The sequence below is a fragment of the Euprymna scolopes genome, chromosome 8 (assembly GCF_053919585.1).
Source record: "Euprymna scolopes isolate OS-2025 chromosome 8, ASM5391958v1, whole genome shotgun sequence".
Taxonomy (NCBI): domain Eukaryota; kingdom Metazoa; phylum Mollusca; class Cephalopoda; order Sepiida; family Sepiolidae; genus Euprymna; species Euprymna scolopes.
In genome coordinates, this window is record NC_136489.1 from 150,233,074 (window position 1) to 150,250,823 (window position 17,750).

Sequence of the window (17,750 nt, forward strand, 5' to 3'; positions counted from 1 at the left end):
TTAATATGTGATTTAATTTGTTTCAAAAATTATCGTAAACATGTCTTCAAATATCCTTAAGATTGTGCACTGCTTGCTCAAATACAACACATGAACAGGGAGATTATTCTAAATGCAAGAAAAACAGTATTTTTTCATGGTACCCCTATTGTATAATCGAACCCGGGTTTTTGTAAGTGCTTTCATAGGCAGATAAAAATTTTCAATAGATCCAGTCGATGAAATATTTTAAGACCAAAACAACCACAAATGTAAAAAAAAAAAAAAAAAAGAAATTTTTTTTACTTTGAAAGATGGCTGTTTCTTTTCTTAAGCTTTTTTTTTTTTCCATAATTTTCTTTTTATAGAAAAATTAATTTTACAACAAAAAAGAAAAAAAAAAACATTAATTTTTTTTTTCTTTGTTTGTTTTGGCATTTCTATCAAACTTAATTGTTGGTGACATTTTTCAGTTTTGAGGAGATTTTGTACAATTTTGGGAAGAAAAATGGCTTCTTTGATATGCCAGGCGCACAGTCGAAAATTTATGTTTTCATTCGATTTATAACATTCGACTCAATACTTGACTTTCTATTCGTCAGTTTAAAAGTTTCAAAATCACTTTCGAATGTCAAAGAGTCACAATATAGACAGAAGAGCAGACATTTTTCAAAATCAATAATGATCTAAAACAGCTGCATATCATAATTCAAAAGTGATTTTGAAGCTTTAAAAGCAATTTTTTTGATTTGAATCAAAGTTTAAAAGGCAAATGTCAAGTATTATGGTTTGTTTGTGCTCTTAAATCAAAGGAAAACCTGAGTTTCCGACCATGCCACTGTTGTTTCAAAGAACCGAAAAAATATTACTTAATTTCCATTTTTGTTGTTTTTAGACAAATTGTCAATTATAAAAGCTGATTTCAGCCGACCAAATAATCTTCATGGCTATGCATTTTCTTCAGTTGTTTCCTTAAATGTTTCACAAAGTCTGATGGCTGAACCATGAAGGATAAATCTCTGCCCACTGAATTGAGTCGGTGATCAATCTGCAATTCAAATTAAAAAAAAAATGAATTAAAACAACGAATAAATACAATGAACGAAACAATACAAGGAAACAAACCATATTTTTCATTAATATTCATTTTTTTTATAAGTATGTTAGAAAAAATTGATCTAATTTGGTGGTTGCTTTCCAAATTCTTATTTTAAATATACCTAAGATATCCAGAAAATGGAGGGCTGCTTACTAAAATCCTAAATTTCTATAATGGACAAGGGAGATTACTCAGAATTCATAAATAATATTTTATAATATTTTTTATTTTAATAAAAATGTTACTATATTAGAACACATACATTAAATCCGTTACCAAGGCCGCTGGAGAGCAGATATCTCACTCCTGATGCAATTCTCTACCTATATAAAAGCCAGGTACAGCCAATGATGGAGTACTGATATAAATATAATAAAAGCAGCTTATCCTGCCTTGACGGAGTTCAAAATAGACTTCGTAGCTTAGTGGGGGATGCCCTTTTCTTTTCCCTGCAACCTCTTTCTCACAGAAGAGATGTTGCAAGCCTGTCTCTGCTTTATTGTTATTTTCATGGCAAGTGCTTGTCTGAGCTTTAATCTATAGTCCTTCCTCGCCAAACTTTCATGAAAAACACCCGCCTAGCCAAAACCATTATCAATAATTTCCCCCACTCTTTATCTGTACCTAAACCTAAACGTAGATTCAATGAACAAAGCTTCTTTCTTAGAACTGCACGCCTGTGGAACTGTCTTCCGTTTTCTTGCTTTCCAGCTAACTACAATTTGATTGTCTTCAAGTCCAACGTAAACAAGTTCTTGATGAACTGTTCCTCTAAGTAATCCAATTTACAAAATGTTCACTACTTATGATTACTACGCTATAATCCCACTGACTAATATATACCCATTAACCCTTATCCTCGAGTGGCCTCTAGGCTTTAATAAGTGGTGACTCCTTTGGAAAAAAAAAAAGAAAAAGAAAATGGGTGCTTTTCTAGGATTCCTTTTATAGTAAAAAACAGAAATAAAGTAAAATCTGCACAATGTATGTACCTGTTATGAAAAGAAAATATCATATTCCAAAAATTACATACATTTATACAGGTGGTTTTATTTTTATAAATAAAATAATTTCGTACTTGTACAGTTTAATCAAGACATTAAAAAATGAAAATATTAAATAAAAAAGTTATATTGTACGTACCCGTTATGGAGTGAAGCCCCCCCCCCAAAATTTGTACTTAATTTGATGAAGTATTTTTTATTTTTATTTTTTTACAGTGATAAACAATTTTTTATGATAGCAAGCTAAAGATAGCCATGTTTTAATTTTTAGAATGCATCTAAAACCAAACTCCTATCTTTACATCATCAACACTCTGATCCCCATCTGGCATCAATTGAAATGGAAGACTCTCGTCTAGGAGAAGCCCCATGTTTTGACAAGCTTCTGGGATTGACCTTTACTCCTGATCTGAAATGGAATACGTACATCAAGTCTGTTGTCGCTGGAAAGATGGTGGGATCCTTCTTTCGCTCCAGAAGATATCTCACTACAGATGCAATTCTCTATCTATATAAAAGCCAAGTACATCCAAGGATGGAATACTGCTGCCATATCTGCTAAAAACAGCCTATCCTGCCTTGACAGAGTACAAAATAGACTTCGTGGCTTAGTGGGGGATGCCCTTTTCTCTACCCTGCAACCTCTCTCCCACAGAAGAGATATTGCGAGCCTATCTTTGTTTTATCGTTATTTCCATGGCAGGTGCTCGTTTGAGCTCCAATCTCTGGTCCACCCTCGCCAATCTTTTACGAAAAACACTCGTCTAGCTGAAACCACTGTCAAAAATTTTCCCCACTCTTTATCTGTGCCTAAATCAAAACGTAAATTCCATGAACAAAGCTTCTTTCTTAGAACTGCACGCCTGTGGAACTCTGTTCTGTCTGCTTGCTTCCCACCTGACTACAACTTGGATGTGTTCAAGTCCAACGTAAACAAATTCCTGATGAACCGCCCCCTTAAGTAGACACTTTATTAGATCTCCACACTAACGTACTGTACATGCAATAACCCTTATCCCTGAGTGGCTTCCGGGCCTTGATAAGTGGTGACCACCTTGTAAAAATATATATAAAAGGTTTTTTGTGGTACAAAATTTTATTAACGTTTTAAAAAGGATAAGTGGAGTCATTAGAATTTGGGGGAAGATCGAGGCAGGGAGAAAAAAATAGACACTAAAAATAGTCAAAAGACTATTCAACTAAAATAAAAAAGAACCTCGAGGTACCTTTCGTCCAACCCTTGTCAAGAAATCACGTCGGAAGCAATTAAAGTAAAACAATTACACAATTGAAAAATGGAGGTGAAGAGAGGGGGTGAAAAAAAAAAATTATAAAACTACTCGGGATGAATTAAATGAATGAAGAACCCATGATATATTGTCCATATTTGACCCGGGCGCTCACCTATTCATGAGTCATCAATTGTTGTGCACTTGTATGACAATAAAGCATGTGGTGAAGCGTATTCGGATGGCTGTTTTCACATTGTACACAAGGCCACTTCCAAACAATATCTCAATATTTTGGAGGCCGTAACTGTACTAATGCACAAACCATCGCTCTGTAGGCAAAAGGAGCTGTCGCATAAATTACACCTGTTTAAGGAGCTCTGATTTACCGGGAAAAGAAAAAAAAATGCTTACATTGTGTCATTATTTCTTGTTTCTGCACTTATTTGCAGGCAAGTTAACGTTTTTGTTTTTTTTCATTTTGTCACAGGTTCTGAAATATGGACGATATATCATGGGTTATTCATTCATTTAATTCACCCTGTGTAGCTTTATAATGTTTTTTTTACAACCCTACCTCCACCTCCATTTTTCAATTGTGTAATTGTTTTATTTTAATCGCTTCCGACGTGATCTCTTGACAAGGGTCGGACGACAGGTACCTCGAGGTTCTTTTTTATTTTAGTTGAATAGTCTTTTGACTATTTTTAGTGTCCAATTTTTTCTCATTGCATCGATCTTCCCCCAAATTCTAATGACTCCACTTATCCTTTTAAAAACTGTAATATATATATATATATATATATATATATATATATATATATATATATATAATTTTTCAATAATAAAAGATGGCGACAAAAATACTGATGCCACACGTGTGGATTGAATTAAATTGATTTTCTTTAGGGCACGTGTCTAGAAATACTGCAATAATAATTAAGTGCTATTTTCTTTAATAAGTAATTTTTTACCTTATCGATTTTCGTAATTTTTGGATATAATCATCTTAAAAATATGAGGAGTACATAGATACCATTGTTTTCATGTGAAATTAAGTAATACGATTTCCGAAATTTCGATCTGATAGTGTAGAAGCGCCAGTGATTTTTAGTTTTTCTGTTTCTACAGACTTTTAACTATCTCCCTTACCTTTTATTAACATTTTTTTCTCACTAAATTCTTTCCCATTCCAAAGAAATCCAAATATTTTCTGTTTTTTTTGTTTTTTTTATTTTTGTTTCTGGTGAATTGTTTAGTGGGCTTTCGCTATTCAATAAAACACATGTAAGACTTACTTCATATGAATTAAATATTATGAGTGATGATTGAATACATTTTATGGTTTAAAAATGTTGACTACATATATATATATATATAAAATAAAAATTACAATTAAATTTACCAAAATGATCCAAGATGGTAAAATTAAAGTATATTATAAATATTAAAGAATTAATATTTATAAAGTTATCTCAGCCAAATGTAAAAGCTTGATAAAACCAAATAGGAGATACAGCTTATAATATGAGCAAACAGTTAATAAAACATGATAAAAAACACTTTGAAATGAGTTAAAAACATATTTAATCTGAAAAGGAAACACTAGATAAGTGGATAGTCCTTAATCCACGGAGTTTCGAAGAAATACTTTCCTTCTCATCAGAGGGTAGGAATTAGCAAAATGCGGGAACAGATTTTGCATGCAAAAGTATTTGATGAAACAGCAAGTAAGTCAAAGATCTTACCTGATAACAAAAAAAGTGAAGCAGAGGGAATATGGTGAAGAAAAAGGTAATTACACATGAATGGATAGTCTGGTGGAAGATAAATAATCCAGTGACGGTAAAATCCAAATATATAACTTCAAGAAGTATATATATATATATATATATATATATATATATATATATATATATATATATATAATCATTTACTATAATAATTATTAAATACCTACAGACACTAGTGTTTCATCATTTTGGGAATCATCAGTGCAGGGTGTCACGATTAACACCAGTTGATAGATTTGAACCTGGCAACAGAAGCCATCTCTGGCTTCATTAGCAAGGACCTAATCTGTTCGGCTATTGTTAATCATGAGAAATATTGTTGAAATTTAAACATTTATTTTTTAAATGCTTTAACCTCTGTCAAAGTGATCTAATCACTATGTGATGATTTGTGCATAAGAGCTAAATTGACCGACTTTTTATTTGAACTGAAAGTGCTCAATGATAAGAAACAAATTTTTTAAAGCGGCTGACATGAAACGACATTATTTTTGCATTATTTTTTAATATATATATATATATATATATATATATATATAATTTAAAGGAGATTAGAATAATAGTCTAAAGAGCTAAGTGTATTTTAATGTAATAGTGAAATTACTAGTTTAATTAAAATACAGGAAATGCTCGTTGTAATTTAGATATATAATAAGCTCGATAGTTAAATGTCCTAGAGCTAATTCAATATTAAGTAATGTGATTTATAATTTAAAAGTTTTAAAATTTTTAAAATTTAAAAATCAAAATTTAATTAAATTAAAAATCAGTTTCATAAGAAGGAACAACAACAAAGTCAATTATCTGTACGATCGTTTCGGAAATCCGTGCTTTTTATTAGTGGTATACATGAAGTCACGTAGAATAATTATACATAGTTTTTTTGGTAAGCACGGTCTCCTCATATATATATTAGGTTGGTGCAAAAATAATGCCTTTTATATAAAAGTTGAATGTGAAAAAAAAAAAACGACATAATTTTTGCACCAACCTAATATATAATTTGAAATTTAAGAAAATCAAAACGATATATATTTTTTCTTTAAAAGAAGAAATATTTATCTACCTTTAAGGATATTAAGCAAGCTTTCACCCACGTCAAAGTTTTTCAAACAATTTATTTTTGTTAAACAACTTTTTTCCTCTTGGAGATGTACAAATTTCTCTAGATAATAGTTCATTGGACAGTTTTTAAGTCTCTTCAAGTGCAAGCATGCGACTCATGTGACAAGTTATAAGAAATAGGATGCCACTTTTTTTAAATATCCTTATGTGATGAACATTAAAATTTGAAATTTAAGAAAGCCAAAACTGTTATATTTTTTTTTCTTTAAAAGAATAATGCATCAAAACATTCAAGAGTTATCTCCCTTGAATTATACTGAACAATGAAAGAATACACTCTTCTTTTTTTCCGGAAACCAAAAATATCAAATAACCCCTATATCTTATATGTGCATTGTTTGTAATTAAAATCCATTAAGATTCTTAGAGTGCATGACTATTGACCTCCCCACGCCAAAAATTGAACTCTTCCAAAAATAACAAAGAACCTTTTTCATAACACTGTAATTACCTGAGAGTTTTCAGCAAATAAGCTTACTGGACGACTGTTGATTTCAGTGAATGTCCAATGAGTGTACTTATCTTTGGATTTATTCCCTGGATTAGATTGCATACCTCGTCGTCCTGCCAAACCATGCGGATCAACATAAATCACCTTGAAAACAAACAAAGAAAAACATTAATTAACAAAAGATAAATTAATACACTCCTTTACAAAATTGGTAAATCTTAAACAAGATTGTTTTAATATTTAAAATACACTATTTTTTTTTCTTTCAGTTTACAGCAGAAGTATTTGGAGTCAGAATCCAGTGGTGAGAGAAAATATTTAGAAGGACTTGATTTTTTTTTTTTTTAACCTCAGAGTTGGGAAATTAGAAGTGGCAATTTTGAAAAAGTCAGATTTATTTTATTTTATTTCATTTTTTTTTTTTTTTTTGTTTATTTTAACAGCAGTGTTCCACCTTTGGACGCATTTGACCCTTATATGGGTAGACAGTTGAGGATTGTATTGAGTCTGCTCAGGATCTTCTGAAACGAGTTGAGAAGGCTTGTCAAGATGTCGGGCTGTATCTCAATGCTCCAAAAACAAAGTACATGTATCTAAATTGATCTTCTAACGCACCGTTGCTTTCATCGGATGGATCAGAAATTAACTGTATTGACGACTTCAAATATCTGGAATCTATTTCGAAAGTGATCATGATATGAATGTTAGGATCGCGATAGCATGGAGTGCACTTCATTCTTTGAAGAAATCTCCAATCAAGAAAGAACCCAAGACCTTCAAAGCCTGCATTGAGTCAATCTTTCTGTATGGCTCAGAATCATTGATGCAAAGCATATCACGCCAAAAACAGCAATAGTAAATATATAAGAATGCTTCGATTGGCCGACAACATATGCTGGAAAAGTCACCCAACAAACAAGTCATTGTACGGTTACCTACCTCGTGTTTCCAATATTGCGAGACAGAGACGTCTAGCACTTGCTGTTCATATTAGTCGCCATGATGAACCAGCAGGAAAGCTCTTACTTTGGACTCCAGACACAAAAAGGAGAATTGGACGTCCATGTGTAACATTGAAATTCATTATTGAAGAGGAAACTAGTTTAGCAGGAACTGAGCTAGTTGCTGTAATGGCCGACCAAAAACTCTGGCAATCGGAATTTGTTCACGTTTCAGCTGTGCCTACTGGCATTGGATGAAATAACAACAACAACAATAGTTCATTTGGAGCCGTTGTGGACAGTCCTAAATGTGGCTTTGTCTTCATAGTATCCTGATTTCTATGAAAAGTTAAAATTTCTTTAAGGTATAAAACATTCAATACCAATGGTATAAAACATTCAATACTAATGGTATAAAACATTCAATACTAATGGTCAATCAGTCAAATAGGTTGAAGATGATGCAGAAGACTTTTTTTCTGAAAATGAAATAAAAAATGCGTAGATATGCAAGGAAGTAATGAAAAAAAGTATGACATCACTCTTGGTGATATACGCACACTGATGTTTATTATAGATTTTGATTTCTCCACTTACTTCGCCTGTTTTTGGATCCTTTTGTATTCCGAGAGATTCACCTTCAACTGATCTCTTGATCATGTAGACTTGAGCTTTCGGAACTCGTTTCAGTTGCAGTTCAAACTGATTTGACTTTTTGATGAGAGATTTCAGCCAGGATACAGAGTCGACTGTGACTTTGTTGAGAGACACAAGTTCATCACCAATGTGCAGGTTATGGTAAAGATTAGGGCATTCTTTTTGGTTCCATCCAGCAATCCTGTCATGACAAAAATGAAAAAGTCAAAGACTTCATCTATAAAAATAAAATGTTTATAAGTACATTTGCAAATTTATTAAATGAGTAGTTAGTGTTAAAATATCAACAGTAATCAGTGCCGTGCAAGAGCTTGATCACTTGTCTAGCTACAGACAGTTATGTCATCTGTGAAAATGCCAGTTATGAGCTTGTGTGTATTTTCACTTTTAATGATCGCCATTGGCAATGGAGAGCTAGAAAATATAGATAGGCACATTCAAGCAATCCATTTAAGAGGAATAATCACATTTGGTATATTTTAGCACTACATGTTGAATTTCCAGTGTTGCCATGGAATTGCAGGCATCAATAGGCAATCAAACCAATGCATAGTGCCATTTGAAATAAAAACATTTTATATGGTCCTATATTTGCAATTGAATAATTTGGTCGTTTATTCTACAAAAAAAAAAAACACAATAAGTGAAAATAAAGCGAAAAGTTGCACAGAAACTTTATTACATTATTCAATCAATAAGGGTTGCAGAAAGGGAATAGGGAATAAACCTCTTTGGACCACGGCATTTTGAAGCTAAATGCTTCTCATTAGAAGAGAAAAAAGTTGGCATTATATAAATGTAAAGGTAAAAGACAATACAGATTAGAAATCGAAGACTTTTTGAGATTAGAATGGGTGAAAAATTTTATAGGCAGAATGTATGGCAAATGAAAAATCAGAAATTATTTATATATTCATCAACTTTTTGTTTTATTTCGAGACTTTCTCAAGATGATGGATCCAAAGTTATAACATAGGTATAATATCTTAAAATATCTGTTTTTGACATGAAAGGAATTTTAATTTTCACATGAAATAGTCATGCGATTATGATGTGAAAATATTTTTTTTTAATGAAATATTATATTCTTGGAAGTTTTTTAACTTTGAAAACTGTATAAAAAATTTTAAAAAATCATTTTTAGTGGTTTGTTGGAAAGTTATTTTGTCAGTAAGTTATTTAATTGCCTGCAATCGCTTAATCAACTTGCTTTCTTGAATGCACAATAATCAGAAAAGGAGAAAAAGCTGGCATTATACAAATCTAAAGGGAAAAAGACAACACTGACTTTGAAAACTTTCAGATTAGAAATAGAAAAGTTTTGGAAAAAATGGGGGCGGGGAGTGAAAAACAAAATCAAAAGTTTTGGAAAAAAATTGGGGGGAGGGGGTATGGAAAGTGAAAAAGAAAATCAAAAATTATTTATAACATATTCATCAACTCAATAAGCAATTAAGAAAACAAAAAAATTTTCCCTGGAATCAAAGTAAGAATATCACATGTGTAGTGTAATCTGTTTAAAAAATATCTTGTATTCTGGTAATTCAACAAATAAAAAAAGTTTTAAAAAAATAGATAAACACGTTTGTAATAATAATTTTATAAATTACCTAAATTTACATCTTAAAGAACATTTTTGATCATGCAATTGTTTTGGTCCATTTCAAAACTTTTTTTTTCTGGATAATTAATAATTTCGAAATATATTTCATCAAGTCTACTCAGTGCATGTTTACCTCCAATCAAATTGAACCTAAGAAAAATCAGAACTATTTTTAATGATATCATTAAATATGATGTGTATGTGAATTAAGCAAGTTCAAATAGTCACAGGATAAACTTAAATAAAAAGGAAATTTATATACAAAATTTATGTACAAAATTTATATAAAAATTTATGTAAAAAATTTATACGAAAATTTATATAAAAAATTTATATAAAAATTTATATACAAAATTTATATACAAAATTTATGAAAATTTATATACAAAATTTATTTAAAAAATATATTTACAAATTTTATTTAAAAAATTTACAAAATTTATATGAAAATTCATTTACAAAATTTATATGAAAATTCATTTACAAAATTTATATGAAAATTTATTGAAAAATTTATATGAAAATTTATTTACAAAATTTATATGAAAATTTATTTACAAAATTTATATGAACATTTATTTAAAAAATTTATTTAAAAAATTTATATGAAAATTTATTTACAAAATTTATATGAACATTTATTTACAAAATTTATATGAACATTTATTTAAAAAATTTATTTACAAAATTTATATGAAAATTTATTTACAAAATTTATATGAACATTTATTTAAAAAATTTATATGAAAATTTATTTACAAAATTTATATACAGAATTTATTTACAAAAATTTATATGAAACTTTATTTAAAAAATTTATATGAAAATTTATATACAAAATTTATTTAAAAAATAGATTTACAAAATTTATTTACAAAATTTATATAAAAATTTATTTACAAAATTTATATGAAAATTTATATACAGAATTTATTTACAAAATTTATTTAGATATATTTATGAAAATTTAATACTTGTTGAAATCACAGCAGAAATCAATAACTTTTTAAATGTTATATTCAACTTCACTCCCATTAAAAAAACAGTTCATAAACATCGGAGGTGTTTAATTAATATTGAGGATATTGTGTTATGTAGAACCAAATGAGAATGTGAGAATGATATGATGAATACCACTAAGGAAAGGCTTAGCTCTGACAATCTTGAAGACAGATGAAATCTAGGCAGTATAGGGATATTTGTGGAGAGCAGGAGACTTTGTTGTTTTGGTCACATTGAAAGAATAGATGAGAGAGCTTGGGTTAGTAGATGTAAAAAAATTGATGTAGCAAGAGAATGCCAAATAAACGTGAAGGAATTTGAGAGAAAGACAAATAAAAATTTGATCCAGTTTAGGTTAGTTTGAAAGTCAATTTCTATAAGTTGTCCAATGCATGAAATGTGAAAAAAATACACACACACACACACACACACAGCAAAAGAAGACAAAAACAAGGGTATTTAGTTCTCTCCCACTGCAAGAACTGTGACACCAGGGTCCTAAAAAAATGGGAATCAGATGTCAGCGCCCCTGAGGACCTACAAAAAGTGCTTGGGCAGCCCCGTCGGCATTCCTCAGTAAGGGCACCCCAGGCGAGTAGCAATAAACTAACCCATTCTCAAAGAGAGAAGGCAAAGCTTAAGGGAGTGAACCTCCTAGAACTGTACAGAACAAGCAGTACACCTTAATAAACAGGGATCAGGCCATTACAGACATGGTCTAATCTCTGTTAATTTTGGTGGCCGAATCAAAAATACCTAAAAACATTGAATTAAAAAAAAAATCAAGAATTATAATAACAAAGAAAAACCAATGAGGTTCCAAACAAAAATGCTTAAATTGAAAGAAAAAACATGGCAATGATCAAAAAAAAAAAAAAAGAAAAAAATTTCTATAGAAAAATAAAGTTTAAAAAATGTTTTCATTAGACAAAATGGAAATGTCTCCTACCCCCCCCCCCCAAAAAAAAAGAATATGTAAAAGTATTTCTTACCAAATCTTTTTTCCATGTTCCACAAAAGCAATGTTGAACATTTCATTGCGTGAAAGGCAAATGTTGAGTCCTTTCGTCTTTTGCATTTCCTCCATTAATTGTTCCACTTGACTCCTCCGTAGTTCACAACTGCCGCCATTAGTGACTGGCTGTTCCCCTGATGATTGCCTGAAAATCGAATCGAAATCTGGTTTGGGGTGCTCACTCCTGCGGTAGGCTGAGAAACTGTGAGGCCGTGGTGGAACGACAGGGGGACGGTCCGTACGCATAGGTATTCGCGGTGGAGGCAATGGTGGAGTCTCATCTTCCGTCTCTTCCTCTTCATGTTGTTGTTGCTGCTGCTGCTGCTGCTGCTTCTTCTGTGAATTTCGCTGCGGGGGTGGCTGCTGCTGCTGTTGGTGACTATTGCTATTCGTTTGTTTCTTTTCTTCTTCTTTTGCTCGACCGTTTTCATCGACAAAATGGTTAGAATTCCCTTCATTCGATTCCTGGCCGTTTGATTCCTCTTTGACCTGAAGTTGTTTTGACAGCGCATTGTTTATTGTCATCGACTTTGAGAGTATTAAATAAGGAGCTTTATAATCATCTTCGACAGGGGGTCTTGCTATATCACTGCTCGACACAGACAATCTTATTCCCGTCGTCCTGGAGAGATGTGGCGTCGCGTACAGACTGCTCGGGGAAGACAGTGGCGGCACTGATTCAATTGGTGGCGGTTCTGGTTGACTAATAAATCCCGGAAGTTCAGGCAAGGAATCTATTTCAAGCTTTTCATTTGATGAAATGCTGTTCATACATGCAGGGAACAAGGGGAGAGAATCTGGATCCTCCGGAGGGCCCGTTGGAATAAAGTCGTCCTTAAATGGAGGAGGGTACGAAGGAATGAATTCACTGGAATCTGAAATGGATGAGGATGAGGAAGAAGTCGCCACAGAGGATACTGCTTGAATGTTTTCATCAGAGAGTTCAATGTTGCCCAATTCTCCTTTTTGATTGGTTGAGAGTGGCGGGCTCATCGCTGACATTTCATGAGCTCTCTGAATGACATACTTTTGCAAGTCGCAAACTCTGAAGCTCTCCTTTGTGGATGATGAAGAAGAAGAGGGAGAGGAGATGGCTGAAAGCAAGTTGGAATCATTCTCTGACCCTGGAATCAAAGTAAGACCATCACATGTGTAGCCATACGTATCATCGCCGTCAGGGGAGACGGCGTCAACTACCTTTTGAGACCTTTTCAAGCTCAATTCGTGCAATGAAGACCAATCATCAGCTAATAAGGTATCGTTTGAATATTTGGCCTCAGGACTTGATGCGTTTGACGTGTACGATTGGGTTAGCTGTGCAGGATTGTGATATACATCACCTCTGTTCGGTTGAGTATATATTGGGGACTGTAGTTCCTCGGGAATGTCAGTGGTTGTTGTTGTTGATGTTGTTGGCTGATGGCCTCCTGATAAATCCAGATTTAAACTGTGGCTGGAATATCCGCTTGTATGAGCAGAAGTTTGTTTTTTACGAAGGGGAAGAGGCGGTAACGATCGGTTTGTTGATTCCTGCGGTGAAGTGGTAGATGCGCAGTTGCTAGTCGATACTGTTGCTTGATCTTCGTCATTTGATAGTTCAGCGGGGCGTAGTGGTGGAGGCAGCTGAGGAGGTAGTGGTGGTGGTAACTGTGGTGGTGGTGGGAGAACTTGTGGAGGTGGCGGTGGTAATTGAGGGGGTGGTGAAGGAGGCTGTGACGTCCCTGAGTATGTCCCTGGGAATGAAGAGGTGGAAGATCCTTCTGATATGTATGAAGATGTAGATGATGATGATGATGATGATGATGATATCGATGATGATATCACTGCCGCTGATGATGATGAAGATGATGACGATGATGACGACGACGACGTTGTTGTTGCTGTTGTTGTTGTTACTGCTGCCGTTGCTGTTGTTTTCGGTATAGTCTCTTCTTTAGGTTTGGGAGATGGCAGAGGATCCATTACATAAATGTGTTCATCTACTTTGCTCTGGAAAAGAGATGCAAAATGTCATTAGACCAAAATATTAGACGTATCAATCATATAAATTACTACTACTATATAGAAGTATTATTGTTATACAGATGGAAGTTAAGAATTATTATTTTGCCATCTAATTTACATATGTGTTCTTTTTTTATGAAAATCACTTGAGACAAGGCATGAAGCCACTTGATGTAAGGAGTTAACAAGAACGAAAGCTGATTATTGCAGAAAGGAGATGCCTATTGACCTTAGTCTTGAAAAGACTCAAGCTGTAGGTAGAAGGAAAACAGGGAGCAGGAAGAGAGTTCCACAACCTTTGCAGTTCTTGAAAAGAAGCTACTGGAATAAGAAGCTGTATTAGAATAAGGTATCAAAACAGTGAATTGATGGAGACCACTAGACCAACGAGTCAAATGAGCTGAAACAAAGGAAGCAGGAAATAGATCAGACAATTCTAAGGAACACATGCTATAATAGTATTTATAGAAAAGACTGAGACTAGCAACATCACGTCTGTGAGAGAGAGGTTGGATTGAGGAAGAAAGGGAAGAACCGATCAAATTATAGATACATTTCAGCAATTTATCAAGAACTTTCAAACGGGATACAGATTCACCAGTCAAAATATGATAACAGTACTCCATCTATGAACTGATAGTAGATTTACAGAGAGAAAGTGTTTAGAGCAATAGAAAGAAGCGATTTTACAAAAAGCAAAAAAAGCCGTGCATTTAATATGTGAACTCCAAGATGAGAAAGAAAGACCAAGAAGTTTCAGAATTGATTTCTCATCAACAGTAGAGAGCCATCCATAAGGATTTCATGAAGAAAAGGATAATATTTAAGAACAATAGCTGAGTCTTAACATGATTAAACAAAACTAGTAATTTCTCACCACAATCCATAGTAGAACCCAAATCAACTTCTTGATCAACTGCTTTGTAGAGATAGAGTGTTTGTCGTGTACGGACACTATGCAAATAAATGACAATGCTTGACATTCATATAAACTCCCAACAAAATTCAAAACCTTAGTTACCCCCTTTTTTTTCCTGCCAAAACATGGCGACTTTTACACCTGACAAAGTCGAAGGTTACATCGACCGAAATGTTGTGCAAACAACACTCAAGATGCGAACAATTATCTAACAATACAATCTTGTCTAAAAAAAATCAGAACTGTAATACTTAGTTTGAATTTATTTAAGTAAGAAGAGAATTGACAGGTGCCCGCACTAAACGACGTCAAGTGGAAGTCATAGAGTTAACATTTTGTGTGAGCGTTACGTCGACGTAAGCATTAGCTATTCAGCAGTTAACATTTTCTGCAGGACAGTTTTTAATGAAGTCAATAACCCGGTTTGTTTGTTTGTTTTTACCCAACTTTGGGTAAAACCAACTCCCCCATTTATTAGGGGAGTGTCTCGTCTCAAAATGAAAGCAACCGTCTCATATGACGATGATAAACATTACATCGCTTTCTGGAGACCACTGGTCATGGGCCAAAGATTCGAATTGAGTTTGGTTTTTTTTTATACCAAAAAACGAAAGCAACATGCGGCGATCCGAAAATGTTGAATATTTAACGTTTCAAAGTCGGGCAAATTAAATAGACAGGCGACTCCCGTTGTTAACTCGAAGATATTATCATTTAGACAGCATATAAAAAGTTTTAAAAATGAACGACAGCCTCGAGAACCCGCCGGAAAAAAAGCCTTTTGCAGACATACACAAAAAGCGAACATACATACATACATACACACACACATTTTCGCTTTTATATATATATATATAGATAGATGACATCTTTCTGTAATTTTAACACTATCTAATTAGGACATTGGAAAATTTTGTTAAAAAAATGCAAAATTCAAACAATTTTTATGAAAGATAAGTGTTGCCCATTTTCAAGCTTCGTATATTTTTGCTCTTTCCAAACCATTATTTATGACAGACTGCAGAATCTCTGGATTGCGATTTAACTTTCTTATTTCATTCCACAAGCTGGCAGACCTCGAAACGTCATACCCCAAACCCCACAAGAATTGAAGGAAAACATCAGGAACGAAACAAGGGAGTTAAATCACAATCCAGAGACTCTGCAATCTGTCATGAATAAAGTTTTGGAAAGAACACAAATATGCAAAGCTGAAAATGGGCAACAATTAAAAGATTATTTTTCATAAAGATTGTTTGCATTTTGCATTTTTTTTTTTAAATTTCCCAACGTCTTAGTCAGATTGTGTTAAAATTATAGAAAAATATCAAAAATAAAGAATCTATTTAAGTTCAAAACCCTTCAGTGACTTTTTGGACACCCTGTATCAACAGCCCAAATGTGGCCCATATTTAGTTTTATGCAAAGAAAGTGAAAGCCCTTTATGAAAATTCGGATAATTCTGATGTGTTGTGAAATTTTAACGACAAGTATAAGACATCAATTAATAAATATTCTTGAAATTTTCAGTTTCTTTAGAATATTTTAAATAATTTTTTAAGGGAACAACCTTCCATTTGAAAATTAAAACATTTCAGCTTTGCACTGAACTTGATCTATACACAGTAAACACCAATTAAGCAATGTACCATGAATTTCACTTTCTCCTTAAGACTCCTTAAGGTTAAGCTTTAAGTTTAAAACATTTTCTAGAATCAAAATCATGTAATGGATTTTGATAAAAATTAAAATAAGGATTCTAGACATAATGATTATATCAATTTGGAAGGTGACTGTGGTCAAGTGGTTAATGACCTGGGTGTTCTAAGTTCGAACCCAGTTCATTGTTCATTCTGCAAAAACCATTTTCACTGAGGAACCTTCACATTCTCGTAAGTTTCCAATGTCTTTCTAGAAAGAATTCTGACTACGAAAATATCAGAAAAGCCAACGCTAACAATAGAATTTTTGGATTCATACAATATCATGTTTTTGATTTTAATCTTCATAAAGAGACATAAAATTCATTTTACCCATCCTGAAATTGGTACTCTGCTAGTGTGTGGGTGTGTGTGTGCGTGTATGTGTGTGCGTGTGCACGCACGCACACACACTTTCATTTTTTTCAATTGGCACAATTAATTAAGCTCAATGAAAATGCTTTAACACTTCCAGAGCATATATATCAGTAATTTACATTTCTAAACCCCCCCAAAAATATGTTTATATTTTTTCTTTCAATATTTTATATATTTTATTATATAATATTGAAAATAAAAATATAAACATATATACATTTTTCGGTTTGGAATGTAAACTATTGATTATATATGTGAGAATGTGTGTGTGTGTGTGTGTGAGGCAACACTTCTCAACCTATATATTCAACAAATTTTTTATTTACAGACTTGAAATTTGGTATATAGGATATTCAGACATGTGGAAAACCTTTTAATTGGTTTTTATCAAAAAAAAAAGGGGAGGCTGCTAAGGGGTCGAAATTGAAAAATTGGTACGTGAAGGGCATTCGATTTTTATCTGTTTTCAACTGTTTCACAACTGCACATGCACGGTCGTGAAACATAACTTCCTTATGTTAAGAATAAGTAGATTTGAAAACACTTTTAAAGATCGTGTCAAGCTGGTCTAATGGTTATCGTTGCTGAATCACTGTCTTTAGGTTTTGGTTTCAAATCGAGTAATTTTGTTTTTACTTACAAGAAATGAACTGTTTAGAAAAACATAATACTCGCATGCACATGTCTCAGTTTTTTTTTTTACTTCATATTTTTTAAAGGAATTTAACATTATGTTTAATATCTACAGTATATCTGTTTATAATAAACTAGCTGGATACCCGATGTTGCCCGGTCGTACAATACGCTTAAACATGATATTTTAATTTATGCAGATTGCGTATGCATTATTA

The 17,750-nt window shown here is 32.6% G+C and overlaps 1 protein-coding gene across 1 annotated transcript in view; it reads right to left on the reverse strand.

Moving 5' to 3' along the window:
* Nucleotides 1-858: 858 nt before the first annotated feature.
* The window catches only part of LOC145283831 (uncharacterized), a 242,537-nt gene continuing 225,645 nt past the window's right edge, over nucleotides 859-17,750 (reverse strand). The window contains exons 5-8 of the mRNA XM_080132927.1: nucleotides 11,876-13,887; nucleotides 8,219-8,459; nucleotides 6,681-6,824; nucleotides 859-1,027 (exon numbers count right to left, since the gene is read on the reverse strand). Of these exons, the coding sequence (XP_079989053.1) occupies nucleotides 902-1,027; nucleotides 6,681-6,824; nucleotides 8,219-8,459; nucleotides 11,876-13,887 (2,523 nt within the window). The 3' untranslated portion in view covers nucleotides 859-901. The remainder of the gene's footprint in view (nucleotides 1,028-6,680; nucleotides 6,825-8,218; nucleotides 8,460-11,875; nucleotides 13,888-17,750) is intronic.